A 14,593-nucleotide genomic window follows, 5' to 3' on the forward strand; every position below is an offset into this window, starting at 1 on the left:
AGGTACTGGTGAAGGTATCGATAACAAGTAACAGACGGGCAGAGGGAGGAGAGTACATTTTTAAGTCTTCGTTTAGTTCCTCAAATACTCTCAACTCATCATTACAATTTTTTCAAATTTCAATATAAAATATAATAAACAATTCAATTTTTTCAAATCTCAAAATAATAATAATATTAAAAAATAATATTCTAATAATATTTTATCATTTCAACTCAACTCAACTCAACCCACTTCAACATCTAAACATAACCTAAAAGGGTGATGCTACAACGGGTTTTCGCTGGGAGTTGTAGTATTTGTATTTTATTTAAATAACTTTTTATATAAATTTTTTAATATTTTAAAATATTTTAAAAATATAAAATAAATATAAAATATTATTAAGAAAGTAATCAGAAAGTAAAAAAAATATATATTAAAAAATATTTTTTTAATCAAGAAATAAAATAAAAAATTATAAAAAATATTTTTTTTAAAAATTTTTCTTTTATTTCATGATTAAGAAAGTATTTTTTAATAATATTATGATTTTTTTTTAAATATTTAAAATGGACATGCTACAGTCCTCGCTGGGGACTCTCGTTGAGCTTAACATGTAATTTTTTATGTATATTTTTTTAATTTATTTTTTATATAGATTTTTTTTACACTTTCAAATATTTTTAAAAAATAAAATAAATTTAAAATATCATTAAAAAACACTTTCTTAATCGGAGAGTAAAAAAAAATCATTAAAAAATACTTCCTTAATCACGAAATAGAATAAATATTATTTTTTATTCTATTTTGTGATTAAGAAAGTATTTTTTAATAATATTATAATTTTTATTTTATTGTTTAAAATATTTAAAATTATTAAAAATATCTATATAAAAAAAAAAACTAAAAAAATGCTACAGCCCAGCGGGGCATGTAGCATTTTCCTTTTTAAAAATATGTAGCAGTTAAAGATGCCTACATGGCGTTGAAATATATATACTGAGCACCATGATCACCAGTAATTAATTATTTATATTTTACAAATTCACATGGAAAGCTTGATTGGTAAAGAAAATCTGAAGGATAAACAGCTCAAATTCTCAAAATGAGCATAAATTTGTATAGAATATACTATTTTTTGACTGCTAAATCACAACCGTGTGACGAGGTTACTTTCCCTCAATCATTTCCTTATCCATACAGAAATATTTGTTGATTATAGGAACTGATTTCTACGCTTGTTTACCTATGTATTCTGCAATCCATGTCCCAGCACTACCTTTCCTGTGTAAGGCCTACCAAGAATATCTCTCCTTCGGCGCTTGTTCAATATGAATGAAATTTGCAGTTTCAGACATGGATTATGTACAAAAGAACGAGCTCGATTTACTTCTTGCTTGTTTCTGCTATATCCAAATTGCAATGAATAGTCAATGACCCTTTTAGTTGGCTTTGTTCCTTGCCTGAAAAGAGAGAAACAAAGACAGCCAACCAATTACTTTGATTCCAGGTAGTGGGAGTCTCCCAAGCGTTGGGTGAATCAAACCTGGGTTCAACTTCTCCCAATCTGGAATGCTCTTCCCGTCTCCGTGATGATTCAAGCATCCACATCTACACAATTCATGAGAAGTTGCAGTGAACTGGCAATAAACTGTACGTAAGTCTCGATAAGTCTTTTCCATCCTCCCACACAACTCATCTTTGCGATCCATCTCAATAAGAACCTGTAAACAATCCAACGATCAAGCCTGGAAAAGACGTGTGTGCTTGGTGAGAGAGTGTACATTTGGAATTGCTACCTCTGCAGCATTGTTCTTAAATGTCGGGAGAAACCGCTGCCTACAGTACTCATTAAATAGAAGAGTGCAGATAATCAGTGGAATTGTAAAACCCGAAGCCACCGATGATTTTTTGATTCCAAAGACCCCAAGAGCAATTACTTGTGATAACACCAATGAAAAAATTGTAGTGTTGAGGGCAATAGGCCAGAACTGTCCCCCACTTTCATATTTTGTAATATACACATTGAGAATCTGAAAGATATACTTGAAAATTTTAAAATGCATCTTTAATGGTATGCCTCTCTAGTCAAATGAAGAGAGAGAGAGAGAGAGTAAAACACAACATTTATACCGATGAGCGCAGAAAAATTTCTCCAGTGAAATGAAGAAAAAAAATAAGAAAAAGAATAACATATGAAACATTATACTTACAGGCAGGAGTAGAGACCTAAGAGTAAATTAAACAGTCTCCTGCATCCTATTATTGCCAGTCCATACAATATTTAACATCATTTATATACATACGACAAGCTCTGGATCCATTGCTTACCTAAGACTTTTATCAGAATATTAAGATGCACTTACAAAAAAAAAAAAAATTGAATATTAAGAAGCATTGCCCTTAATGGTATTAATTGCAAAGAATCACCCCCCCAAAAAAATATTTCATCCTGTTTTCACACATGGATGCATAAAAAAACTGGATAACAAAATGTGAAGCCTATTTCCTTGGCAGGTATTATGCAGAATGAAGGAGAATTCTTCTCATTATAACTACAAAATGTTCCAGTTTAGTACCAATCTCACACTGAACATTTTCCAAATTCTGTGCTTCAGGTCTGGCACACGAGCGATATATGCTTGCTGTGTAGGCGCATAAAAATAAATTAAATTTCCATTCATCTTCCTCTTCAAGTTCCCTTGTAGTTTAGTGAATCACTTTAACCAAAGCAAACAATGGCATGAACTATGAATGCGCTCCCTACTTCACCTTATCACAAATTATTTATGAATCGGTGATTCCCCACTCTATTAAATTGGATACTTTTCACTCTACAAGAAACTTTAGTTGAAAAGAAGTCCTAAATATCTTAAACTACCATAAAACATTAGAATTTAAACCATGATTTTCCATTTATGCCTCAAATGATAAATCGATACAATGATTCTTAAGATGAGGTGTAAGTTAAAAAGCTCACAGCTTAAACCGAAATTCTGCATGGCATGAAAATTTAGGTTAGTAGATTTATTAGGCATGTACATTTTTTAAAGGCATTGAGTCTAACCCAGTGCGCTAGTCTTAGTACTCCAGATCATTATTCTATATCAAGTCTTTTTATGATAAATGTAGGTCTAACTCAGATACAGATTGATGGAAATTGATCCATCTCTTCTTTTCTTTTTGTTAGGTTCTGCACTCTTCCATTTTTCTCCCTTAATTTATCACTGCACTATTATCATTGCTCCAGGCTGTTCTGGGTGCAAATAACTCTCTGTTCACTGTTCAACAGAGTCTGCACATTAAATAATCCTGCCAACTTCATTTCCCACAACCTTATCAACCACCTTTCCTTTGTGATGGCAGCCCCCAAGCAGAAAATTCTCAAGGCTGTTTTGCGTCATAGGGCTTCTCTCTAAACCATAACTTTGGCCCAACTTTCGCTGAGCAGGTGCTATCGGATATTTTACAATGTACCTATATTTAAAAGGCCCTTTTTTCTCCTCTAACAAGATACCGGTTTCTAGTAATAAACATGTGATCAACTTGAAAGAAGAAATCAGGTACCAAAAGAGACAAGGGTGTCATTAAAAATATATACAAGTTTTACGACTATAATGAATGAGCATTCAAACATATTCTGTAACTACGATGGAGAATGGAAGAAGTTCTGTAGCATGGACAAGATATATGATCAAATTACAAATTAAAGGCCTTGTCTAAAACTACCCACATTCAAGCTGCATATACAAACAGAAAGACTAATATTATTATTAAAGGTAACGGAGGATTCAAAGCACTCACCTGGTTTTTATACACAAGGTAAGCAAGTGCAAAGTAAATCAGCAAAAAGGGCAATATCAAGGGTGTAAAGATGGAACATGTGAAGCCAAGGAATCCAAACAGGAGAAGTCGTGGGACTTCTGTATGGTATGGAAAAGATAAAGGGCAATGGGAAAAATCATCCTTGATTCTGAGTATGAATCTTTTCACCAGGTTGCAGAAAAGAGCAAAAACTTGCATCACCTCACATGACAGACTGGCCCAACCAGATGTTAAAACATAAGTCATGAAGAAGCTAGCCTGCAACAATTTAACAACCCAATGTAAAAGACTTTTACATTTGCCAGAAGAGAGAAAATACTGGAAAACCTTTATTTTCCCATATAAAACGCTTAGTTCTAAAGCCTACAGTTACTAATTGAAAATTGATATTGCTAAAAACTACATAACAAATGACAAATCCAGAGACACAAAGCTAATACCCGATATTAGAAAAATGTAAAATACTGCATGGATGAAATATTCTGCATGGAGTAGCACAATCAGAGAAAGATAAATAACAAATTACATTGAAATCGAAGAACACTACCTGTCTCGGCACTGCTTTGGCAAGTTGCGCAGGTATGTCTTTTACACTAGAAAATACATTCAGTTGGCTGATAACAGATCCCGTAAAAACATTAACAAAAAATACATTCCAGATGGTGAAGTACAAGACTTTGCAGCACGCGCTCTTTTTCCTTCCACTACGGGAAATAGAACCCTCAACAGCTGAAAATAGCATCATGATTGGTGGGACTGTATACAAAGCTAAAATCAAAATCACGCTTGGAAGGTAACCTGTTACCAGCTGGTTCATATATTTCCTGCACCAGGGCAAAGGGTAAGTTCACTTGAAAATGTGAGTATTGCAGGGTGAATATAAAATCTACCGGCTTTTAAATCAATGCCAACTCAATTATTTCATGCACATAGCTACTCTCAAAAACTACAAAAATGTTAACAATTCAAAGAGAAAAATTATGAGCACAAGACTAGGAGGTCAAGGGGGCGAATGATTAATAACTTTATCAAATATCTGAACAGTTTTAAAGGCAGCCTTTCTATGCATAGAATAGATTGCACGAATTCGAAAGATAAAAAGGTATTATGTTAAACCGCCAATGTTAGGTTGCCATCGAGAGCTACATACAACTTAAGTTCAGTATGCTTGTTGCCCAGAGTAAATTATGGTTCATTGTTATATTCTAAACAAACTAGGTCATGTCATAGTGGTTCATTAAAAAGAAAGAAACACTCTTTTTATGAGCTTAGGCATTCCATCACGAATCTATAGACACATGTTGTGTAGCTCCCAACAAATTAGAATTGACCTGTTTAAAAGAAAAGCCTTGGAATCTCAAATCTCCAGTTCACGAAGAGAATGTGCACTTCGACACTTCTTATCAACACACAACACCAACATATCAACCATGCCAAAGTTACCCAGATCAAGTGAATTCTAAAACTAATAAATACAAAACAAAATCTATCACCATCACGATGCTTATCCTTTTTTCTGAGTTATCACAATATTTACTTACTTCTTTAGAAGTCCTCTCAAAAATGGAAATGTTTGCTGTAGCTGATCTAGCTGAGTTAAGCCTTGTACAAATGTTATGGGAATAAGAAACACAAGCACGAAGGCAATGGCAGCCACAAGTGTTCCTATCTTACGGATCCAGAGTTGTCTATATGGTATACAAAGATTTGACCAATAAACATCATGAGGTTCTGGAGCCATGTCTGTCACCCATAACATCGGATTTGAAGATTGAAGAACCTCTGCAGTAACAGTGGCAGCATAGCGAGTCTTGAAAAAAACAAAAGCAGCTGCACACTCCTGTTTGGAGGAAAAAATGCTTTAGGCTGCTGGTGACAAATTTTAAAACATAACAAGCAATTGAAAAGTAACAGGTAAATAATTAATAGTAACCGAATCAAGATTAAAAAAAACAAAACAAAAAAGAGTACTACTGAAGAACGGTTGAAAAACCCAAAGGCTAAAATGAGATAAATGATATTTGCAGACAATATCATGCACAACACTGCCATAACCCACTATCTTCTATTGAGGAGAAATTATAGGTTTAGGTAACAACTCAAACGAATACAAGACATCTGCAGTGATGTGTACTGGTATACCATACGTCGTAATTAACCAACTGTTAAACTGCATTGAATTGAAAGCAAACAGAGCTACCATACAAGTCTAGTTTGAAGAGTACCAGTACAAATCACGTCTGCATGTCAAACCTAGGTGAAGAAAATAACACTACATCTCAATGTAATCTAATTGTAAAAAGATGTGCATGATAATGAAGAGGTAATTTCCCTACATCACCACTCTCAAGCTGTATTACATATATAGGTTTCAATTACAGTAAAATGACCAAACTACCATGTAACAAATTTCCATTACCAACATATTATTTCAATCCTAAGCAACTCTTCTAACACTCCCCTCGAGCTGTAGCATATATCACATAAGCCTAGCTTAGAGCAAACGAACATGCTAGCGACCTCAATATGCTTGGTTCTTTCATAAAATGAAAATCATCCAAATAGACTCAGTACCAATGTAAGACTTTGTGAACATGTCAGCTAACTAATGGTGTATATAATACTCCAATGAGTACCTTTTCGATAAGTATACTTCAACCGTAGCCTATCTCAAACAAAATGACAATCAACCTCAATATGCTTGGTTCTTTCATGAAATACTAGATTTGATGCAATATGTATAGTAGCATGGTTATCACAGAACAATGAGATAGGAGTAAAGAATCCAATTTCCTGAAAAAGAGTGTTGTAACCATGTCAACTCACTAGTAGTAAGAGCCATTGCCCCATATTCAGCTTCAGCACTAAACTATACCACTACTGTTTGTTTTCTACTTTTCCAAATTCCAGGGTCTCTCTTCAGAGACCAAATGGTATGGGTAACAGCTTCCAAATTTGAAGTTCTAGGAGCTTCCAAAAACAGATTAATGATACTCTGCATATGGAATATCTCATCTGGCAAAAGTAAGACAATTCCACTTTCCTACCCAGCACAATATCTACCAGGATCTTCATACAATTCACTATCATCCTTGAGTAATTTCTGATGCTATCGATAGAAAGATCAACTGGACAAGCGCCCATAAGACGTCTCTTCTAATAGATGAAACACATACGTTCTCTGAATAAGTTAATACCTATCCAAGATCTAGCCACTTCAATACCCAAATCCTTCAAGTGAAACAATTGCTGCAAAAACTGTTTAATTAAGCAACACCTCCCGAATCCTCTCTGGTGATAACAATATCGCCTACATATACCATACGAAAAGCATAGGTCGCATCAGTATGGAAATGATTTATTGACATCTCCCTGACATATCTAGAGATCAAACTAAAACACCGCTTCAAAGAGTTTTCCAAAACTGGAGGTTGCTCCATGTAAACTCCCTTATAAAATCACCACGCAGAGAAATTTTTGACATCTGATTGAAATAAAGGCCAATCAAGATTAGGAGAAGTAGAGATACAAATAGAAGAGATCTTCTCAACCGGAGAGCATTCCCCATCATAATCAAATACCATACATATAGGTCCAACCTTGGCAACCAAACGAGCCTTCACTCTTCCAATACTCATTGGCACTAAACTTAATTTTATATTGGGTTTGTGAAAGTGGATAGGTAGAATTAAAAAGCAGTTTGAATGTAATTTTTAAGGTAGTTTTTTTTATTGGTTTTTGTAAAAGTTAAGAGTTTTTGACTTTGTTTGCCAGATGTTACTGGAAAATGTTCTGAAAAATGTTTGGTTTAAAGTCACAAAATGTGAAAATTTTTGAAAAACTTATAAAAAACCACTAAACCAAACAAGGCCTTTGTTTGCCAGATGTTACTGGAACATGCTTCTGAGTCCCATTTTGATTGAACTTTGCAATTTCTATCTCCATGGTTTGCCTCCAACCAGATCCTGGCAAGGCATCCTCCATCCAAAAGATAGATGTAAATAAAGCTAGAAAGGGAAGGAGACAAAGAATGAGTCGATACAAACTAGGTGATAGGATGACATGAGTTACAGGAACATTTACCTTTTCAAATCGCTATTCACAATGAGTTAGTTGTATGGACGTAAGGACACTGGATACAGAGACGATAAGGATGATGGTAGAGGGATGGTTGAGGGCAATCGGTATAGATTTTAGGTGGAGCAGTTGAACGTGTTGTAGTTAATAACTAGAAACCGGACTTGGCAGATATTAAACTGGAAGCAGAATGGGTGAAACAACGAACTTAAAAGCAAAAGAAGGGACATTGGGAAATATGAAGTAGAGTCGACAGGCTTGACATTTGCATTTGCGAACCAGCATTGAACAATAGGAATGTAGCAACGATATCCCTTTTTGTTGTAGAATGACCAAGAAACGAGCATTTTGTAGCATGAGGATCAAATAGTGGTTGCAGTCCACATTTTACAAGAGAGGCAGAACGATAGAATTCCTTCTAAGAAAGAAAACCTTCAACCTAAAGCATTCAAAACTACACAGAATGGTTTAACCACAAATATATAATGCCTAGATAATTCCCACCCAGCAACATCCTCCCTTCCCATCTAACCACTGACGCATTGAACCTAAGAAAACTAACCCTACTTACTAAGATGTGTACAGATATAAGTGAACCCTCACCCCCCATATTAAATTCGCTATTCCATCTGCTAACTGACCTAACCAAAAGGACTTGCATATCCAAGAAAAAGCTGGACAGGTAAGTAGAGCAGCTTACATTGCAAAACTGGAGATTATATGCCTAAAAAAACAGAGGGAGAAGAATCCAAACATAACTTACCCAGTTGTATGTGCATAAATACTTAATATTCCAGAAATCAAATATATTTAAATAAATTCATGCCAAGGTTTGTGACCTTTTTAATTGTAGCCAAATCCATATGACCGAAGCAAGATTTTGCCCTAACATTATCCATCTCGCTCGAAATGATCGTAAAAGAATTTGTAGGTGCTCCACAAAGACCATGTTGCATTAAACTTGGCTTGCAGTTCGGTTCAAGAGAAGCATCCTTAAAAATCATGTACATCTTCTCTGCATCGCTCTGCAAACATTAAACATATCTTAGAGATCCATAAAAGCTAGAGATTATATGGACTCAGAAAGATTTTATTTCAAAGAATGAACTCAACCAAACTTGACTCAAAACAGCACAATGCAACAAAGCCCCCTCTCCAACTACCACGATGAGAAATTCAAACAAAGCATCAAATACAAATGTTACAAAGCTGTAAAGAGCCACCTAGCATATGGAGTATTGAATAAACTCAGCAACCATAAAGATCAAAGACTGCTCTCTGTGTCAACTTCTGATTGAATAATGAAACTTATGCCAATGGCCAAAGCGAAGTGGAACTTCATAAAGCAAAAAAGAATGCAGCACAATCAGTTTGTCCTCATGTGGAAGCATATAAAATAAGAATGGGGGGCCTGGTAAGACAAGAAGATAATTGCAGAATTAACTGCATTCATGAAACAGACAAACAGAAGAACTGTAAAAACAGGGAAAGTCAATTGCAATTATCCGTGTGCAATAATACAAGTGCCAAGCAAGATATTTTAAGAAGATGGCCTTGAAAGGCCAAAAAAAAGGAAGATAATATATATATATATATATATATCTATATATATATAGCAAGAATGTAGCTTTCAATTGTCTGGATAAAATTAAATGATCAACTGACGAAAATTGTTAAAAAAAAAAAAAGGAAGGATTTTCCATTCTCTTCAATCACAAAGCAACATCAAGTAATCATTTGGAGTGTGGTATAAAAAAGAAAGTCACAGTCCAAATCACAATGCTAATCAGGTCACAAAAGATTATGATTTATAATATAAATTCTTTTTGTTTTGTTTTGTCTTTTTATGATATGAAACCTCAACAAGGCAGAGCTCTTCGAACTCACTCCTAAGGAGTAAACCCCTTGCTACATGAACTCACCCACCAGAACCATGTACCAAGTAATGCAAGGGAACTCATAGTATGGAATCAAACCCAAGATGTCTTAGTTTAAAACTCATTTCAAGCTCTCAATTTGACCACAAAGTTGCCCCTTGATGAGTAAAATCTAGAAAAATTCTTAAAGTAGAGAATGGGTACTCAATTATGAATCATAACAAAACATTAACTGAAACCGTTGATGCTCTCATACTAAAAGAAACAAGACATGCTCGATTATTAACAAAAGAGGTAATGTACTCCCCCCAGATTTGCAAAATTTTTCTCACAAGAAGGATATAAAAGGAATCAATCCAAAAAGCATTAAAAACTATGCTAGGCCACATATAAGTGAATGCTCAGTACAGAAAAGAAAGAAAAGTGGGGATTCTAATTTCCAGATGTTAGCATATAAACCAGAATGAAGATTTAATCAACCAGGAGAAATTCAAATGACAGACAGATTTAGGGGATTTAAAGAGTGTGGCTGAATATAGGTAACAAATTCCTCAGTTAAAATGTATGCACACCATCAGCTTCTGAACTCTACCACACCGATACACCATTTGGTGTGACAAGTAGCTTGATGAATGATACTTAGTGAAAAAGTTTTTCACTGAATCACTGTATGTTTCTTGTGAAGACCGGGGAATAGCACGGATAAGAACTGTAAAATGACTTGGATTTGGAGGAGATCTGGTAATACGTTCTAGCCTCATCTTAGTAATGCTCTTGTACTCCTACAATTCATATGAAACAAAAGCAAAGTTAAAAATAACCTTCAAACAGAAAATAAGCTACACGAAGTAGAATGCAGATGGCTGCAACCCTTACAAAGTAAAGGAGAATACAAGCAGAGCAGGTTATGATGTATAATGCGAGACAATGAGCCCAAAGCCTGAAAAGAAAAAAAAAAATAGTAACCAATTTACAGCTGTATTTTACCAAAAACAACTCAAACTATCAAAGGCAGTTACTATGTGACTCATAAAAAAGAAGTGGTTACTATGTGACCAGTAGTAAAACAGCAAGGTTTTAAGCTGCTTGAGTAGACTTCTACTCAAACAAATTAAAAAATGATGCAAGGTAATATTGTTTTTGAAGCAGTCATACATGCCTTGGGAAAGCATCTAAACAATTGTTGAGGAAAATAAATACAGCAGATACTTCTTTAATTTAACAATGGTTTGATACATCAACAACATATATCTCATACCACTTTGAACCTTCTTTAACATTCTCGATTGTAAAAACTTCCAGCGATTCTAAAGGAATTTTCTTGTGACGCATTTCTTGACCATAATAATTCACCGGAAGCACAAGAAAAAGGCAAATGACGACAGCAATGGAAAAGATTCTGATGCTGTAGAAAATTAATTAGCACCAGTAAGTAAACTTGAAAAAACCACAAGTAGAATACTGTTCCTACAAATATGGAAATGAGACTGAAAGTTAATTATAGAAACATGGATCAAAATAAAGACCAATTTCAGAGATATTTCATAACTGCAAAACGTATTGCCTAAAGAAGCTATTGATATATGTACATGAAAGAGCAGATAGTTACAAAATAAATAAGAGTACCAAGAGCATAACAGGAGAAAACTTCCACAACAACAGGAATAAAAGAATGGGCAATTACAAAATGGGGTTAATCAACAAAACAGAGGATTTAATAAACAAAAAAACACATTTAAAATACCATGTCATTAGAAACATGCTATGATATATGTTTCGACCATGTGGATCCTATGTACAAGTAAGTTCAGCTAGAATTCCCAATTTAGCAATGTGTATGCTAGATTACACTTCCCTAATTTATAACAGAAAGAAGACTTGAAAGAAAAGAATGTCCGGCCTTATGAAGATCAAGAAAGGAGATTGGATGAACTTAAGCACCTCTTTTTCAACACTTTATTCCTTTAAGCCCTAGCTATAGCTTTCAATGAACTAAGCTTTCATGGCTGACTTGTATCAACTTCTACTTCTTAACTAGTTGTTCTCTCTTGTATACGTCCCATGTACTTGGGCTATGCCTACTAATTATTACCTATAAAGTTTCTGTTTACCTCTCCAAATAAAGAAGAAGAAATGCACCAAAGATAAACACTAAACAGGCTCTTGATCCCAGCTTCATCATCTTAAGCACGTGCATTACCAATAAGTGAAGCATAGAACTTAACAGACATATTAATTAAAAAAACAAATTGATACAATGGTAGCATGTCCACAAAAAGTACAAGAATATGATCTCACTCAGAAAGTTTCAAAACAAAAGAGAGATGAAAAGTACAGAATAACAATAATCCATGCCAAACCATCAAACAAAACCAACTATAGCTATCTTTTTCAAAACATCCACCATCAAAAACTGGCATAATCTTCATTATTTTAGTAACCGACATATTATAAGGCACAGGCACGGATCTATCAGCTTTACAGTCAACAAGTATTAAGTAGTAAGTAATCACCTGAAAACAACTATCCTAAGAAAAACCACAGCATCCATGCCACCAGTGCCATATATCTCTTCTTCAGATGTTTCCCATGCTTTCACTATCCAACTAGTGGAAGGAACAAACCTCTCAAAGCAGAAAGGATCACTACGTCTTGAGCACCCAGGAGCAAGCCTTCGTCCAAAGTACACATTTACATTGCTTGGTTGTTTTCTCAATATGGAATATAACGATAAAAGGACCAAACACACCCCTGTATTGATTCCTACAGAAGTTAAAAGAGCGGAAATGTTCATCTCCGCCTACTATATTTGCTAGTGTCAAGCATACTAGAATCCAAGAAGATAGACATAGGATGTCCAGATTGTTTCCATGAGCTGTCAGGAAAAAATCAAAGATATTAACATCACTTCTACCTTAAGCATAAGCAAGCGCATACCAAAGCAGAGTATGGAACTGAACACAAGCAACAGCGTTAAAAAAAATTTAAGGTAAAAATGCAAAAAAAAAATAGTAGCTTGAACTTGACATGTGCAGAAGCACCAGAGACAGAGAGAGTTAGGAACTATAGAAAGCATTTAAGGAGGAAGATGCCCACCCATATATTGCATGTTACAATGACTTTCAATATGCAGGCACCTGGAAATGGTATAACTAATTTTATGTGGCAGTAATTCCAATAATAAAATAGGACAAATTTTACAAGCCATGGCAATTAGTCAACGAGCTCAATCAGAATAGCACTGGCATTATTGCACAAGATACTGCATAATGTCTTAAAGAAAGTCTTAAAATTTGATCGGATTTAAAAACAAAGTACAACACTTCGCCCTTGGTGCTAACCTACTCAAAAGATGGCTTTTCTATGCATTATTTTTCTGCATAATCATGATTTAGGAGTCGTTTAAATTGAGAAATACTCTCAACTCATCTCATTATTACAACTTTCCCAAATTCTCACACAAAATATAATAAATAATTCAATTTTTTCAAATTCCAAAATAATAATAATATTAAAAAATAATATTCTAATAATATTTTATTCAACTTTCAACTTTCATCTAAAACTATATCATCTTATCTCATCTCACTGTCAAAACAGCTGCTAATCATTTCATCGTCTAAAATTGAAAAACTGCACATTGCAAATCTTTTTTTTTTCCCTGGAATTGCAGGTTAGAAACTCAACCCATTGCTCTATTTAAAACCTAGAATCATGAAAGAGAAGTAGAATAGAAGAAAAAACCGTAAAACCAACCATAAAGAAACCCAGGGAGAATTTAAATAAGACTTTGAGAACAACTGTATAAATATCACACACAATCTCACTGACGCACGCACACAGATATAGAAAAAAGTGGAAGAGCGCAATAAATTAAAGATATAAAACGAAAACAGGGTACCCTCGCAAGAACTCGTCGGCTATGAGAGTAATGTCGAGCGATCGGATTCCTGAAAAGTAAAAACTCGAGGTGCACCGAACGGTCTCCTGAGAAGCATAGATAAATCAAAGAAACGAAAACTCCGATCCAGTCAAAATTTGTACGCCATTGAGGCGCTTTGCGCCGACTTCACAGAAACAATAATTGGGATTGATTGGAGGGGAAAGAAAGGAAACCCGAAAACCTAGATTGATTCGAAAAGAGAAGGAAAAAAAGAACTAAAAAAGCCGCTGATCTTTTGGAAGGACCACGCAACGGCATGCAATAATGTCTTTCTGGAGAATCGCAAAAATTCCTGACAACGCGTTCTGTGCTAGTAACTCAATTCCGAAAGCATCGCGGAACTAGGAACCGCCACATGGCCAAAAGCGAGAGAACGGTCCAAATCGGAAAGGCATTTAACCGTTCAACCGCCTTTCTGTAGGAGAGAGAGCGAGCGGGAGACACACACAGAGCGGGGTGAATTTTTAAATAATATCACCCTACATCCCGGTTTACCATATTAAGATGCGCTCGAGTTCCTGAATTCTTACGCGAGTATTGGGTCTACGCTATCTACTGGGCCTACTGATAATTGAACGGGTCCAGGTCAGGAATCCGACCCATAGGGCCCAAAAAGAAATACCACCTCAAAAATATGTCACCTTCATCAGTCTGTCTTTTCTATCCCTCTCCACGACCAGGAAAGAAAAGACAAGTCTATTGAAAAAGACTAATGAATGTGCAAAAAAGGATGTGCAGCATCATCCATTTGGATGAAGGTGTGGTCTAGGACATTGGAAACTGTCACTTTCGCTTTGAGGGAGAGATTTTCTGGTTTTAGTGCCCCATGCCACATTTAAATGCATGTTGTCTTCATAAAGTAGAAGAAAAAGGTCTATGCAGTTTCAAA

At 35.0% G+C, this 14,593-nt stretch overlaps 1 protein-coding gene across 3 annotated transcripts; it reads right to left on the reverse strand.

The window, feature by feature from the left end:
• Positions 1-1,061: 1,061 nt before the first annotated feature.
• Positions 1,062-14,044, reverse strand: LOC109013470 (CSC1-like protein RXW8). 3 transcript variants are annotated; one of them, XM_018995568.2, is made up of 12 exons: positions 13,663-14,044; positions 12,275-12,636; positions 11,020-11,166; positions 10,638-10,701; positions 10,334-10,543; positions 8,724-8,909; positions 5,349-5,647; positions 4,355-4,631; positions 3,787-4,065; positions 1,782-2,015; positions 1,529-1,706; positions 1,088-1,445 (listed from the first exon to the last, which is right to left on the reverse strand). In XM_018995568.2, the coding sequence occupies exons 2-12, from the start codon at positions 12,553-12,555 to the stop codon at positions 1,369-1,371; spliced, it is 2,232 nt and encodes a 743-aa protein (XP_018851113.1). In that variant the 5' UTR covers positions 12,556-12,636; positions 13,663-14,044; the 3' UTR covers positions 1,088-1,368. The 3 variants fall into 3 exon arrangements, with proteins under 3 accessions (XP_018851112.1, XP_018851113.1, XP_018851114.1); XM_018995567.2 differs by having other exon boundaries at positions 1,062-1,706; XM_018995569.2 differs by lacking the exon at positions 1,782-2,015 and having other exon boundaries at positions 1,332-1,706.
• Between the last annotated feature and the right edge of the window lie 549 nt (positions 14,045-14,593).

This window comes from Juglans regia, chromosome 11, assembly GCF_001411555.2.
Source record: "Juglans regia cultivar Chandler chromosome 11, Walnut 2.0, whole genome shotgun sequence".
NCBI lineage: Eukaryota > Viridiplantae > Streptophyta > Magnoliopsida > Fagales > Juglandaceae > Juglans > Juglans regia.

What these genes read in the sequence shown, in the direction of transcription:
- LOC109013470 (XM_018995567.2), bottom strand. Translation starts at nt 12,555, where the DNA reads ATGAACATTTCCGCTCTTTTAACTTCTGTAGGAATCAATACAGGGGTG. An exon ending in CTTGTATTCTCCTTTACTTT is followed by an intron (nt 10,544 to 10,637) that starts GTAAGGGTTGCA and finishes TATGAATTGTAG; the next exon opens with GAGTACAAGAGCATTACTAA. An exon ending in TTAAGAACAATGCTGCAGAG is followed by an intron (nt 1,707 to 1,781) that starts GTAGCAATTCCA and finishes GATTGTTTACAG; the next exon opens with GTTCTTATTGAGATGGATCG.